At 36.1% G+C, this 16663-nt stretch overlaps 1 protein-coding gene across 1 annotated transcript; it reads right to left on the bottom strand.

Moving 5' to 3' along the window:
- Window positions 1-14812: 14812 nt before the first annotated feature.
- Window positions 14813-16086, bottom strand: LOC130814596 (uncharacterized). The gene is made up of 2 exons (XM_057680716.1): window positions 15600-16086; window positions 14813-15043 (listed from the first exon to the last, which is right to left on the bottom strand). Exons 1-2 carry the CDS (start codon window positions 15892-15894, stop codon window positions 15006-15008), a joined length of 333 nt encoding a protein of 110 aa, XP_057536699.1. The 5' UTR covers window positions 15895-16086; the 3' UTR covers window positions 14813-15005.
- Between the last annotated feature and the right edge of the window lie 577 nt (window positions 16087-16663).

The raw sequence follows: 16663 nt of genomic DNA, 5'->3' as shown, positions 1-16663 counted from the left end.
ACTCCTAATTCTGTGGCCTTTGAACATGCAAAGGATATGTTTGTTCTTTCTTCACATTTTGATTTCTCTCCTACTCGCCAATTGACCCACAATGGGTTGAATCTTTGTGGTAAGTTGTTGCACACCCACCTAGTTAAAACTATTTATTCACGTAACTCCTCATGTGAATTAATTTCTAATGCTCACTTGATTTTAAAGTGGAAAGTTGCTACCAAAAAAAAACCATTGATTATACCTCCCTCATTCTCTCAAATATGTGCTTTTCTAGTTCAACATTTAGAAACATTGCTCTTCCTTATGTCAATTAACCTTCTTACATTGGTCTTTGACCATTTGAATTTACTTTTTGATTTGGAGGAAATAGATTACACTGATCCTTAATTCCTCTCCAATAATGTTCTTTCCCCATAGAATCTTTAAAGTAAATGGTAAGTATGTTATACTCAAACTTATATGTTTCTGAAAAAGAAGATCTTCGAAAGATTCTTGGGAAGAAAATTTCTCTCCTTGAAGCACAAACCAAAGATCACACTACTCATTGCCGCCTCGAGTTCCTTGATAAAAAAAAGTAATTTTATGTTGTTCTTTGATAAAATAAATTTAGTTTTCCGCAAACAATATTTTAGTTTTTGACGAACAATGTCCTAAAATTTTGTGACTCCATGTTTCTTTTTGATGAAAGTCAAAAAGGGGGAGAAATATTTTGGTTTGTAATAACTTTAATATTTTTACTTTGCATGCACTTCATGACTATATGCTTGGAATACATGACTATATGCTTAGCTTGATTAGTTTGGTTTTCATATGCTCATTCCATCTGCTTCATAGTTTTCATGCTTTACATATGCCTTACATACTTTAGAATCACATGTTTCAGGATTAGTTCATATCATTAGTCCGTATGTTTTTCTTGATATTCATATGCTTAGTTGTGCTTAATCGTTATAGCTATGTTCATAATGATTTACATGTCATTGGTTTGATAACTTTGCATGAAATATGATTGGTCATATGATTAATAGTAAACTATGATTAATAAGTAAACTATTGCATGTGTTGTTGTTGGTGGATACATACATGTTGATATTTTGTTATAATTATCGATTATTATTGTTTAGTTTTTATATAGAGTTCAAAGTTTAGAAAACTTGATGTTATACACTTAGTGCTGAAATTGCAAGAATTATAAATTTGTTTGAGTAATTGTTCTTATCGCGGTTAAACCTCACATATTTAGTAATATGATTAAGGAAAATATGGTTTTGGCTTTCATCAAAGGGGAGATTAATGACTCAACTCCTTTAAGTGATGATATTCAAAACTCATATTAAATTAATCAATAAATAAAATAATAATATTTAAGAAAAATTGCCTTGAATAATACAACTTTTTTTAATTTGCCTACAATAATACTAAATTTTAATTAACCATGAATAACACCAACTTAGGGGGGTTTTTCCTAGAATAATACAAACTTTAGTTTATTAACTAATTTACCAATTTTTTTGTCATATAATATCCTATAGTTTGAATTTTAACATGTTGATTAGGGATATTCTTGGAAAACACTCCTCAAAGTTAGTATTATTCATGTTTAATCAAAAATTGGTATTATTATAGGGAAATAAGCAAAAAATGTATTATTCCTGATAATTTTTTCCTAATATTTAATTGATTAATAGATTCAAAATCATATTTAGCAATAAATTATTTTGAATGATTTTTTAATTAAAATATATTTAGTCTAATGATATCTCATGTTTAATTTAGTTTTATGTTGTATAAGTTAATAAAATAAGACTAAGTAATACTTATGTTTTAATCACGCAGTTTTATATTTGTTGAAATTGAAATAAGTAAATTACTTAATGAACAAGACTATTTGTGCTAAATATAGACCTTCCTAAAAATGTGTAACTGATTTCCTAAGATTATGTATATGTTGTCAAGCGTTCCTATATTATAGGAAAAGATAGTTTTTAGAATCTTGTAAAGTCTTTGTTATAAAACTTTTTAAAGACTAAAAACGGATTAGTCTAAGTCAAGTTAAATTGAGTTAAATTAAATTTATAGGAATACTTTAAATATCACTTGGTTATTACTAACTTTAGAACTAACATGACATGATTGACAAAATCTTGAGGAAGTCTTAAAAATATCTTAGCATGTTGGTCAAGAAGTCAAAAGGCTAAGGCTTTGACTCTGAATTCCAACATAACAAAATTGAGATAAATAAGAATAATAAGGATATGAAGCTAATTTTTTACAAGGGCTAGTTAGTAGGAGGCGTCATGTATATTGAAGCTTCATCAAAATTTGAAGAACACACACCTATATACTCATAACCATTTTCTCTAAGTCTTAAAGTCTAAAAAGAGTTATAATCTTGTTCTTCTTTAGTTTTCTAACTCTCACAATTGTAATAGGCTTTAGAGTTTCAAGAAAGTTAAATTAGATTAGTAATTTTAAATTACGCCTCTTGTCCTAGTATACTTTTAAAAGTATTCAGTTTGTTATTATTCTCTTTTGTAAGAATATGTTTAAGTCTTTTATTAAAGTGAACTTGTAGATCGTTCTTCAAGGGGAGTGGGCCATTTATAACTGAACCTTAATAAAAAAAAATCACTTGTCTTGTCTACATTTTAATTTTGCACTTAAGTTTTAGATTTATTATTCAACCTAGAACAATTTTCAAAAAACTGTTTAAAAGGTCTCACAAGCTCTTGAGCTAATAATCAAAAAAAATTTTAAATGGGCACACTCTTTATTAGATCGTTCTTCAAGGGGAGTGGGCCATTTATAACTGAACCTTCATAAAAAAAATCACTTGTCTTATCTACATTTTAATTCCGCACTTAAGTTTTAGATTTATTATTCGACCTAGAACAGTTTTCAGAAAACTGTTTAAAAGGTCTCACAAGCTCTTGAGCTAATAATCAAAAAAATTTTAAATGGGCATACTCTCTATTCACCCCCCCCCCCCCCCCCCCCCCCCCCCCCCCTATATAGTAATCCATCTCCTATTAACCTTCAGCAACCATGTAAAGTTGTTCCAAAAATTAGATTTTCAACAATGATATATGATGTTGCCAAAAACACAAAAGTTTTTGTAATGACTTTTCTGGTTGTAATAAAGACCAAATATTTGGCAACTACAAAAGTTGTTGCGAAAAACATTAGACTTTTGCAACTAAGAATGTTGCTAAAACTTTTAGCTATGGATTTACCGGCAAAAGCTATAGTTGTCGCAAAAAATATTTTTATGCAACGAAAAAGCTATTTTTAGCAACGACTTTTGTTGTTGCTATAAATAGTTTCTTGTAGTGAACCTAGACAAAAGAGTTACATTAGTGAGTCACTAGTTGAGAGATGAAAATTTAATAAGCCTTTAGAAAGAAAACCCAAAACTTTAATTCCTCTAGGTTATTTTAATTTTTTTTCTATTAGTTTAATATATATCTAAAATCATACCTAAGGTGTTAATTGTTATTTTTATGTTTATTTAAATGTTTAATGAGTAGATTTATCATCTAAGATTCACTTTAAAAAGAGATGCATCCTCCCATTTTTATAATGGTTAATATCGACAGATGTGATGCTAAAGTAATTCCCCAAACTTAAATAAGTGTAGACAATAAATGAGTTAGATAACATTGCACAAACTTATATAATATGGCTAAATCTGGGCTTAACTATGCTTATAAGAGTTGCAAAATACACATCCAACCAAGGTAATTAGGATCGGGTTTCTTCCTAGGACCAATGAGTGGGTAGGATCGAAATCGGTAGAACGAATTATAGGATCGTGTGATCCTACAAATATGCATTAATGTGCTTTTGATTAGTGATTATCAATTATATTTGTTCTCTTTTTAAGTTTTAAAGTGTAAGTAAAAACTTATATGACTTCATCTATTAAGTTTTTTTAAAAAAAAACTTTTAATAATCATTTTTAAACTACAAATCAAGAAAAAATTGAATTTTTTAAAGGTATTGATATAATAATTTAAAAGATATATTTATACGCAAGCGAAATTTGTATTATATGAAAATATTTCACGATTGGAACTATACATGTAGTATCGGATCATTGAATCCTAGGATTGTAACATCATGTTATGATCCCACCACCTACATTCTTGAGCTAAGTAGGAGTGCACGATTCTACCACATAAAGATGCTACCTACGATCCGGATCGATCGCCTATTTTTAAATTGTAAGATCATAGAATTGTAGAACAGAATCGACATCTAATATGTAACACCCCGAGATTAATTTGATAACGGCATTATTTTATATTTTAGTTACTTTATTAGATCGTTTTTGAATTAGTTTAATAAATTCCTTTCATATACAAATTTAAATATCAGCTTATTCATATTAAAAATAGATTTTCCGATTTCTAAAATAAAGAGGTTCGAAATAAAACTATTATTTTATTTAAAAACATAAAAAAATGGTGAGCACACGAAGGCAGTTTTCTTAGTTGGGTCTTGCAAGAAGATGAATCTAGAAAAATAAATAAATAAATAATATAAGAAAAAAAGAGGATGAGTTAGGGTTTTTAAGTGAGACTCCTTCCCTCACATTCTGAAACAGAAACACGCCTCACCTCTTCCTCCTTCCCATTTTTCTCCCTTTCCCCTTGTGTGCCGCCAGCTACTGGCCCCAAGCAACTGTCCACGGAGCCCGACAGCCACCACCAGCCTCTTTCTCTTCTCCCTCACTCCCACGAACAGACACAAACAGCGGGCGTGTCTCACCGTAGCAGTAGGCTGCGGTTGCTGGCCCAACCGGCTGTGCACGCAGCCTTCCCCCCACCACCAGCATATTCGGGTCACGTCACCACCATAAAACCCCCAATCTCTTGGTCCATTCCTAGTTTCACCTATAGTAAGCCATTTTCTTTTCCCTTAATTGATTTATTTTTAGTTTCCAATTGCATTTTTATTAAGTTTATGATTGTTGTGTTGATTTTATACTATTTTTATTAAATCTTATTATGGGTAAGAGCTTGATTGATGATTTGAGCTTGATCGATGATTTAAATGTATTTATGAATTAGGGTTTGAAGTATGAATGAAAATGATGGTTGTGTGCTAATTTCGGTGGTGTCTCACTACATGGAAACTTTTGTATTAGATGTTGGAATTTTGTTGGACACTATGATTTCATTGTCGTGAATTCAACCACTTTTTTGTCATGGTTTTTTAGGTATTGCTAACTATAAGTATCACTTTAAAGTTTATTAAAATGTGGTTGATAAGCGTAATAATGTTAATGGTTAGTGGTTAGTAATGGTGTTGGTTGTCAACTATAATAGTGATTGTGGTGGTTGTAAAATGTTAGTAGTAATTGTTAGCTATCGTGTAGTTATTGTTAGTGCAGTAATATAGAGTCATTAATGTTGTTAATAGTGATTGACATTGGTGATCTTGTTTATTGTTGTCGTAAGTTGCGTAAACTTAGCCATATTTATTATGATGTGTCTAAATAACTCGTTTCTTTTTCATTGTTTTCATTTGTTATCACTTTAAACTTGAATAATGTAGGAATGTAAATTAATACTACCATGAGTATTTTCATTATTATTTGGGGTAATACACTGTATTGTAGAGCTTAAGTCTACTAAGTCCTAAATGTTATGCTAGTGCAAAAAGTATATAATTAGAAGCTTTCTCATTAGATCATACCTTGATATAGAGTTGAGTATAAATTTTATGTTGTGGTTAAATTTGTAATATGATATTTTAGTTCATAAGCTAGTTTAGGATTGAAGTCATTATGTGTGGCTAAAGTACTTGTTAGCACAAGTTGAAACTTGTTTGAATGGCAGTATAGTCATTTTTTTTAGAGTAAGTAGCTCTTAAATAAGGCCAAAAAGGCTTATTAGTTTTCTATCTCAAAACTTGTATAGGTACTTAGTATATAAGAGGGTTGTAAAATCTCACCTTGGCTAATTATTGTGGCTTTTGGTCGTATTGTAGCATTTTCAGGTACGTACACGCAGTAAGTAACCCTTATATGCAATTTCCTTTAAGACATTATTGTTTATTGTTTATTGTGATAATGTGCATTGTATCGAAACTATGAGGTACTAGTGAGTAAACTTTATATGCAGAGCTATTGATTATGAAATCCTTGAGCTTATAATAGTTTAGAGAATGAGAGTACTAGTAGAAGGAAGGGACCATTTCCTTATTTATCTAAAAATTGGATGCTTTACTTAGGAGTTAAAACGACACCTTTATAGGTGAATTTCATATTTTATTTGAGTTGCTCAGTGGGTTTGTTATCTCAGGGCACTCATTAATAATAGAAAGAGGGAGTTATTCCTATTTGATAAAGCATTAAATTATGATTAGTTGGCGGGACTCAACTGGATTATGTTCCCCTAGATGAGATCCGACGGGATCACCGAATAGGGGTATAAGGTCATACTTTGCCCGAGCATACTTTTTTTATTGGGCGTCGAGTGGCCGATACCGCCCTTTGACTGAGGTGTTACCATGCGGGCTTTACAAACCCCAATATGGTGGCCTCTTCACTGGATTGGTACCCCAATGTGTTATATTTTTTTCCGAACGTAGGATCCGAGAGGGTCAGCTGGAGGGGGTATGAGCTCATACTTTGCCATGGGCGCCTGATGGCCGATAACGCCCTTGCCCTTGTCACTATGCCATGAAGTAGAGAAAAGATTCACTAATAGAAAGTTATTCAATGATAGAATGCTTATTCATTGATCGATAGTTATTTAATGATCAAAAGTTATTAATTGATAGAAAGCTTACACATTGATAGAATGTTTACCCATTGATAGAAAATTTACTCATTAATAGAATACTTTATGCTAGTGAGAAGTGTGCCTAAGTTAAGTTACCTCAAGGGAGTTACCAAACCTAAAGATAAACGATGATCACACTTACTTTAGGATAAACAAGCTCAATAAGGTAAAGTGTTAGGTAGTCTGTTAATGTCTTGATTGAGTTGATACTACGCGTGTTTTACAGGAGTTTATGTTTTGAGAAGAGGAGTGTGGAGACCTACATTCTACCCAAGAACACATGGTTCGGGTTGGAAAGGACGTAATAAGATTAAGAAGTATAGGTGGACAATAAACAGTTACTATTTATGTTTGAGTCTTATGAAATCATCTTATGTTGTTGTATAACATGATTTCATCTAGTAGGTTAGCCTTATTATATTTGATGTTAGATACTAACGTGTACGTGTTTGTGTTCATGTTTGATTATTTGATGAATTTCTATGATTGTGCTGCTATGACACATTGGCCTTTGGTCTGATGTCGAGCAGCAGGAGGATCATAGACATGCATAGCAGGTATTGGAGATTTGTTTGCATTGCATTGCATTGGGGAAAGTAATGAGGGTGCAGCATAACCTGTTTCATACCATCATATTTTGACCTTGTAGCTCTTAATTATCTTTTGTACACTTTGGTTTGTATACGTTTTGTTACGAGGCCTTGTGTCCTCCTTTGTATATTTGTATTTCTGTTGCGTAGTTTATAAATTTTTGTGGTTCTAAAGAGTTAAGTCATTTCCGCCATGGTATGAGATTTTAAAGGCAATGATGCCTTAGATTAGTTTAATGCTTTTATTTTGCTAATTGCTCTACTAGATGTTTGATTCTAGAGATGCTGCCAAAACTTCTACTCACATTTATAAAATTTATTATTATTTCTTTTCTTTTCTTTTAGTGTGACACCCGAATTTCCTCCCATCCTTTGCGGTTTGGTTTCGTATAAGGGATTGAAAATTCTGGGGTGTTACATGATAACTATGCGTCTAGCCACACTTATAAACATGGGTACATTCTCCTCACTTATCATCGTGGAGAAATTAATTAGGCGCCAATAATTGTTTATGTCTTATTTTTCCACACATATAATAAGCATGGCTTAACCACGCACATATTGAGGGATTGATCCCAAGTTTTGTATGGAATGATTTTACTAGAATAGTTGTATGAAACTTAATTAAGATTAAATCCTTGCTTAAACTTTGATCAACCAAAACGAAAACAAAACAATATACAAAAAATAGGATCATCGCTCTTAGAGCATCTGAATGAAGCAAGCCCCACTCGTCACGAAACTTTATGAAAGAGGCTACGTTAGCCAAACAAAATAAGTAGAAATGGAATAAAAAAAAACCAAAACTAAAAATTAAAAATTGCTGCTAAGCAGAGCAGTACTGATAAACATTAGCAGTTGGTGTTGTTTCTACAGGAACTCCGCAGCTCTTCTAACCAATGTGTTTCCTCCTTGAATTTCAAAACATTCTAGGCAGACAACCTATTTTATCCTGTTAAAAGTCTGATATGCAACTAGATTCTATCTTTTCAAACCCCATCATCATCATCATTATTATTATTATTATTATTATTATTATTATTATTATTATTATTATATTATATTATTTTTGAAGAACGAAAGTTTCATTAATAAAAAACCAAACAATACATACACTAATTAGGGGTCACACTCAAACCCCGATGTTGCATCAATATAAAGGAGGAAACCACCTTCTATCAAAGGTTGAACCAACTCACTCTTCACGTGCACGGATTAGAGGCAAGCCCGAAAGGAAAGCTAAAAGCTACTATACATGATCAAGGATATCCTTGATCCAACTAGACTGAGACAAAATTGTAGGATGAAGAGAGACAATCCTCCCTTTCACCTTAGACCAGACCCTTTACATGATAGAATAAACAGATTTAACACACAATTTCTAAATAGCATCATTTCGTGCCTTCCACACATGATAAGTAAGACTACATATGGTTGTGAATAGTAGCTTCCTTTGGAGTTTCTCAAGTTTTCACCTCTTGAGAACCAGATTATGCAAAGAAGAGGTGTTGAAATGAAGACCAAGCCCAAATTGCCTAATAAGTAGGCACTGCAAATTGAAGCAACAATCAAAACATAGATGCTCCAAAGATTCAAACATAAGACCACAGAGCAGGCAAACATTCTCAGTGAGCACTCCCATCTGCATGAGCCTATCCTAGGTTTTAAGCTTTCTGGAGAGAGCCAACCAAGCAATGAATCTAGCCTTAGGAACATAGAATTTATTCCATACAAACGTGTCCCATCGTACAACTAGACCTAATCTAAGAGGAAGCTTATACACATCTCCAATGCGATAATTAGACTCATGGACCCAAGAGTGTAGCTTATCTTTCACTTTACAGATTTTCTTGAAAGACCAACTAGAGGTGATAGGTGGGTTGAACAGCCTCCATGAAGCCCCTTTGGTATAAACACCATGAACCATCAAACCCGAAGAGACTTCTGAAGAGAGCTAACGTGCCACGCCAGTTTCCCCACTATAGCCATATTCCAAGTTTCCAAGTGTCTAAGGCCAAGCCCTCCCTCCTTTTTTTGGTTTACAAAGTTGATTCCAATTCACATTACCAAGGTTTAGGTTACTATGGTCAGCAAACCAAAGGAACAATCTACAAATGGAAATAACCTTGTTGATGACAGCCTTAGGGAGTATGAAGAGTTGACACCAATACGAAGAAATGCTCATAAGAATATAGGAGACTAATTGAAGTCTTCTAGCATTTTGGATAGATGCTTAGAGTACACAATCGAATCCTAGCTGTCATTTTGTCCACGAGCATGTCACAATCACCAGCAGAAATTTTCTTAGCAGTTAAGGGAATCCACAAATACCTAAAAGGAAGGTTCCCAAGAGGTAGACACACATCTGAAGCAATGACCTCCTTAGTGGGTTGTGGTAACCTAGCAATATAAAGAGCAGATTTGTTGAGGTTTGCTTTAAGACCAAAAGACTGAGCAAAGACGTCAAGCCTTTGGCACATTAATTTTGTAGAACAAAGATCACCCTTACAGAACAGCATCAAGTCGTCAGCAAAGCATAGATGATTAAGCTTCAATTTCCCACATCTAAGGTGAAACTTGAATAAACATCCTCACTCAATCTAATAAGGAGTCTAGAGAGGTATTCCATCCCTATCACAAACAATAAAGGGGAGAGAGGATCACCTTGTCTGAGTCCCTGCTTAGGATGAAAAATATCAAACGGACTACCATTCAATAGAAGGGAATACTGGGTAGAGGAAATGCAGATCATAACGATTTTGAAAAAATAAGCAGGGAAGTTGAGTGCAAGCAGCATATCATGGACAAAATCCAATCCATTGGGTCATAAGCTTTCGTCAAATCCACCTTAATAAGGCAGCTAAGGGAGCAATTTTTCCTTAGGTAATGTCTCACCAGATCCTAGCAAAGGAGGATATTGTGGCAGATATTTCGTCCTGCAACAAAAGCACTTGGGTCTGACAGATACATTATTCAAAACCAGCTTCAATCTAGAACAAATGAGCTTAGATATGCATTTGTAGAGCACATGACAACAAGAGATGGGTCTGAAGTCTCAAGGACCTTAGAAACCAACATGATGGTCGTTACATTCTAAGATCTCAAGAGTTTACCGCTTTTGAAGAAACACGGAATAGCCTCGACAACATCCTCATTAATCACAGGCCAGACAGCCTTATAAAATTTGTTGTTAAAGCCATCCAGCTTAGGTGCCTTACTATCATCAATACTCCATAGTGCTTCCTTGATCTCCACAGCTGTAAAGGATAGATCAAGTAAATCATGCTGAGCAGACGAAAGGGTAGGGCCAGCTTGGATCACTTGCATGTTAACTCATTTCCTATTTTCCATCTTGGAGCATAATAGGTTAGAGTGAAAGGATCAAAAAGCATTTTGAATGAGCAGAGGATTACTCACAATTTTTCCATGAACATAAATGAGATTGATTCTGTTTGTTAATCTCCTGTATTTGATGCTGTTGAAGAAAAAAGTAGTGTTATCATCACCATGATTTAACCAGTCGATCTTGACCTTTGCTGGAGGAAGGATTTATACTCCTCTTTTGCAATTTTGAGGGATTGGGCCTTTTGACATTCAATATCAACAAACTTGGCATTCATAGGATCCTGATGTATGGTATTCTTAGCCTTAGCAAATTCTCGTTCAGCACAAGCCAGGGATGCTTGGATAGGGCTTTGCTGAAAAGGCTTGTTTGAACTTATACTTAAGGATCTTCAATTTCTTCTGGATTTGATAATTCACATTTCCATTTACATGCAAGCACCAAGTATCTTTAACGATCTCAATGAAGGAATCCTTTCCAGACGAAAAGCCAAAAAACTTAAAGGGTTTCTTCCCACTAATGGAAAGGTAAAAAGGGACCACCATGGGGGAGTGGTAAAATTCAACTTCTAGCAAGAAAGAGGCTTCCGCAGTGGGGTAAGAGGTTTTCAAAAAATCATTACACATAAATCTATGAATCTTTGAAAGGACCTATAGGTAACCAGCTCATTTGTTATTCCAAGTGAAAAATCTTCCATTACATTCCATATCATGGATATTACACACAGACATACAAACTCGTAGAGGGAGCACTTCAGATGGTCTCACAACTTGGCCAATTTGTTCATTGTAATTAGCAATACAATTGAAATCATTCAAAAGAATCTAAGGGCCGAAACAGGATGCAACCATCTTTTTAAGGTGACTAAAGAGATGAACTCGCTTAGTCTTTCCAATAATACTATATACTAACGTACACAAAAAGGGGTCCTCAAAGGAGGGAGTAGCCGAAGTGTGGATGTATTGACTACTACTGGATTGAATATCAACCTGCAGTCCTCATGGTTCCAACCAATGAAGATTCTACCATTTTTGTAATGTTGCAGATTATTTGAAGGACACTAACCAGGACAAATTTTTTGGTAAAGCTGACTCAGGCTTTGACGCTTTACCTTTGTTTCGAGTAAGGCAAACAAGCTAATTTTATTATGGGAGATGAACCTAGCCACTTCGAATTATTTCTTAGCCATGTTTAGCCCTCTCACATTCCAACATATAATACTATTCATTGGGAGGATGGGATGAAGCTCCCAGCGCTTGATTTGCAAGATTTTCATGATCTGCTAACACTTCAAAACCATTTCTAGTGCTTAAAATAGCCACTTCAGTAGAATTGCTACTTTCCCCCTCCTCATATCTAGTTCTTGATGAATTGAAATTTCTGGGATTATTTTCTATGAATATTACAGTTTCTGTGTGTGTTTATTGATGGAGCAACTCCCTCTTTATATACATAGGCACTAATCTATTTTTAAAAACTAACAATATCAGTTATTTATCCATGAAGGTAACTGTCAATATCCTCTATAGTTGCATAACAGTAGTCTTCATTCCAATACTCCCCCTCAATTTAGGTCGTGGGATCACTGATGCCTAACTTGTATAAAGTACTATTGAAGACCTCTGATGAAACGGCTTTTGTGAGTATGTCCGCTAGTTGATCTTTCAATTTTACAAAAGGAAGGCGAATCACCTTGTTTTCTAGTTTCTCCTTGATAAAGTGTCTATCAATCTCTACATGTTTCGTCCGATCATGTTGGACTGGATTCTCAGATATGCTTATTGCTGCTTTGTTATCACAATATAAAGAACTTGCTTGTGTCTAGTGGAAGTCTAGTTCTCCTAGAAGTTTTCTGATCCACAGAATCTCTGTAACTCTTTTTGCTATCCCTCTGAATCCGGCTTCTACACTGGACAGAGCAACTACCTTCTGGTTCTTGCTTTTCCAAGTGACTAGATTACCCCCAACAACGGTGAAGTATCCTGAGGTAGACTTCATGTCGTCCCGATCACCAGCCCAATCTGCATCTGTATAACCAATAAGATCAAGGTTATCATTCTTTGAGTAGAGAACTCCTTTATTACTGGTTCCCTTTAAGTATCTCAGGATCCTCAGGACTGCTGCCATGTGTTCCGCCTAAGGGCGACGCATGAACTTACTTACAACCCCTACTGCATAGGCGATATCTGGTCTCGTGTGAGATAGGTAGATCAGTTTTCCAACCATTCTTCTATACCGATCTTGATCTGCCTCTTCTGCCCCTTCAATAATTTGTAGGCCATGATTAGCTACCATAGGAGTCTCTGCTGGTTTGCACAATAACATGCCTGCTTCCGCTAAGAGATCTAAAATGTACTTCCTCTGATTGATGAATATCCCCTTCCTTGATCTTAGGACTTCTATTCCAACGAAGTATTTCAGTTGTCCCAAATCTTTCATTTCAAACTCTTGGAATAGCTTGTTTCTAAGTCGATCAATTTCCTTAGAGTCGTTTCTAGTAATCACCATATCATCTACATAGATCACGAGGCATGTAATTTTGTTTCCATTCCTCTTGAGAAATAGAGTATGGTCTGAGTTGCTCTGTTTGTAGCCAAATCTTTTCATTGCTGAAGTGAATCTCCCAAACCATGCCCTAGGGGATTGCTTCAAGCCATATAGTGCCCTTTTATGTCTACACCCCTCTCCTTGGCTATAATTATCTGAGTACCCGGGTGGTGGCTTCATGTATACCTCTTCTTCAATTTCTCCATGTAGTAAGGCATTTTTTTACATCAAATTGAAACAGAGGCCAATCTTTATTTGCTAATACTGAGAATAGAACTCGAATGGTATCGATTTTAGCCACGAGAGAGAATGTTTCCGAGTAGTCTACCCCATAAGTCTGTGTGTACCCTTTAGCAACTAGCCTTGCTTTATACCTCTCAATGGTTCCATCAGCATGATACTTGACTGAAAAAACCCATCTACAGCCCACTGTCTTCTTATCACTTGGTAATCTACACTTCTCCCACGTTCCGTTTTACTGGAGAGCCATGATCTCTTCATCCATAGCTTGTTTCCATTTTTGTTCTTGAAGAGCTTCTTCAGTGGTTTTCAGAATAGTACTGGAATAGAGAGATGCATTGAAGGCAACAGCTGTTTGTGATAGTTGTTCATCATCCAGTCTACAAATAGGATATCGGGATCTCTGGGACTCATACTCAGGGTCATACCGCTTCGGAGTCATTCCTCTTGTACTTCGAGGGGGCAAATTATATTTCCTGGGGACAACAACACTACTCGACACAATACAGTCAGTTGATATATCAATGAGAGGAGTAGTAGTACTCGATGTTACCTCTTGTTCGGCCGGATGCTCAGGGACTGGAGTGGTAGTCTGAGGAGGTGATTCAGTAACTATGTCAGTGGCAATATCAGTGGTAGTGCCTACTTATTCGGTGGGAGCTCGACTGTCAGCCAAGGGGTAAATCAACCAGCTGAGATCTGCACTTACACTCTCCCCCTGAGATCTAGGCTGGGTGTAGTATGTAGAGTGTTCAAAGAAGTCATAATCCATGGTGGTGTAAATTTTGTTCTGGACAGGATCATAACATCTATAGCCCTTCTGCGTAGTGCCATACTCAAGGAAAACACATTTGACTAGCCTCAGGCCAATAACGCGCAGGTACATGAGTGTCAAACATGAGAGCCCGGGCTATCTCAAGAAGGTTACGGTTTTTACGTTCAGCAACCCCATTTTGTTGCGGAGTGTCGGGACAGGAGGTTTGATGAACAAGGCCATGATCAAGAAAAAATTGTTTCATTGCAATAGAGATATATTCACCACCATTATCCGAGCGAAAGATTTTTGGTTTTGCATGGAACTGAGTGACAATCATGTTATAGTATTTCACAAAGACATCAAAAATCTCAGATTTGTGTTTCAAAAAATAAACCCAACACATTCGAGAACAATCGTCAATAAATAACACATAATATGAAAAACCATGAAAGTCACTATGGGGGGCTGGGCCCTATACATCAGAATGTACGATATCAAAAGGTTTTGGAGCACAAGTATTACTGAGAGAATAAGAATGTTTATGGCTTTTAGCTAGTACACAAGTTTCACAATCTAATTATGTAGTACAACTCTTAAGAGAAGGAAAAAGATGTTTGAGATAACCTAAGGATGGATGACCTAAACGACGATTCCAAGTCCGCAATTGGTGAGTAGGAGATCCTTGAGCAAGCATTGCACCACTATTTGGAATCACTTCATCGACATAGTACAATCCACCCCGTTCAGTACCACGCCCAATGATCGTCCCCATCAGAGCATCCTGCACAATCAATGGTTAGGGTTGAAAAACACAATACAGTTTAAGTCCTTGGTTAACTGACTAACCGAAAATAATTTATGAGACAAACTAGGAATGAACAAGCAATTTTTAAGATGAAGGAAAGGAGAGATATTGACTGGTCCAGCTTGGTCAACCGGGACAAATTCCCCATTGGCAGTTTGGATGTGGGTTCGGTTGGAAGGATGAAAGGATAAAAAATAGCAGGGGTCAAAGGTCATTATATCCGTTGCCCCGCAATCAAATATCCACTGAGAGTTACGTTTATGGCTAAGGAGGCTGGTAGGGATTTCAGGCTCTAAATGGGTGTTGACAATGTTGTGGTTATAAAAGTTTGGGCTTGGGCTTAAGGGTTTTCGGATTGGGGTTAGGGTTATGTGCTTATAAATAAGGGTTTTGGGCTTGATACCATTTCCCTCCCCTTCCCAGACGACTGGACTTTCTCTCTCTTCCTCCTCCTTCTGATTTTCGCCATTGTTGTCCATCCCTTCTGTAGCTCCTATTAGTTCTTCCCCTTTGTACCAGTCACCTTCTTTACCTGATTTGCTACATGATGTATCGGGTTGGTCGGCAGCAGTTAGGTGGGCCTTGCCGCCGGTCCGGCTTGCCGGTGCCTTGGTGGCGGCCCTCCGTTTCTGTAGATCGTCCCACCACTCAGGGTATCCCACAATCTTGAAGCATCCTTCCTTTGTATGCCGTGAAACACCACAGTGGGTACATCGGAGTTTTCTCTGGTCATCTTCTTCTCGGCTTTTCTGAAATGTTTTGTTTCTTGTGGCCAAGCCTGATCCAATCTCTGAGGGATTTGTTCCTAGTGATGAGACGCCGGTCATAATCTTCCGGCGTGCAATTTCTCATCTGATTGTAGCATAAGCCGTCTCCACCATCGGTAAGGACTATTGAGAATTTCTCTCCTTTCTTTGTCAAGACTATCATGAATCCCAGTGAGGAATTGGTAAAGTCTCTGTTGTTGCATGTATCTATTGAACTTTGTTATGTCCTGTGAGCATGTCATTGGGTTTGGCATTCTCCGACTCTTTCCACAACATGTTAAGTTTACCATAATAGACTACTATAGTGTCATTATCTTGTTTCGTTGTCGCTGCCTTGGAACTAAGATCAAAGATCTAAAGTTCATCCCTTCCACATCCCAAAAGGCTTTCGATTCCTAGCCATAGACTTTGTGCTGTCGTATAGTCCAAGAACTGATTGACGATCTCTCCATCTATATTCTCAATTATCCATGATATGACCATGGCATCCCTTAGTTCCCACTGAGCGTAATTGGGGTCTGATGGTGGTAGAGGGACGGCTGTGATGTGGCTGAGCCGCCCTCGACCTCCAATGGCGACGTGCATTAGTTTGCACCATTTTGCGTAATTGTGATATGTGAGTTTCTCTAAGATTTTGACAGAGGTTGGGTTTTCTGTTTGGTTATTTGTTTTGTTAAGTTTTTGAAATATCTGAAACATCTGTTCCAACTGTTCCATGGACATTAGGGTATTTTGTGTTTGTTCTTCTGGAAAATCGGTCATTTGCAGGTAAGATACGGTAGATGATGATGTCTTTCCGGATCTAAACCCTATGGCTCTGATACCATGA

Source organism: Amaranthus tricolor, chromosome 6 (assembly GCF_026212465.1).
Source record: "Amaranthus tricolor cultivar Red isolate AtriRed21 chromosome 6, ASM2621246v1, whole genome shotgun sequence".
Classification (NCBI taxonomy): domain Eukaryota; kingdom Viridiplantae; phylum Streptophyta; class Magnoliopsida; order Caryophyllales; family Amaranthaceae; genus Amaranthus; species Amaranthus tricolor.
The sequence above is the reverse complement of the archived record's forward strand: the minus strand, read 5'-3'. Positions and strand labels throughout refer to the sequence as shown.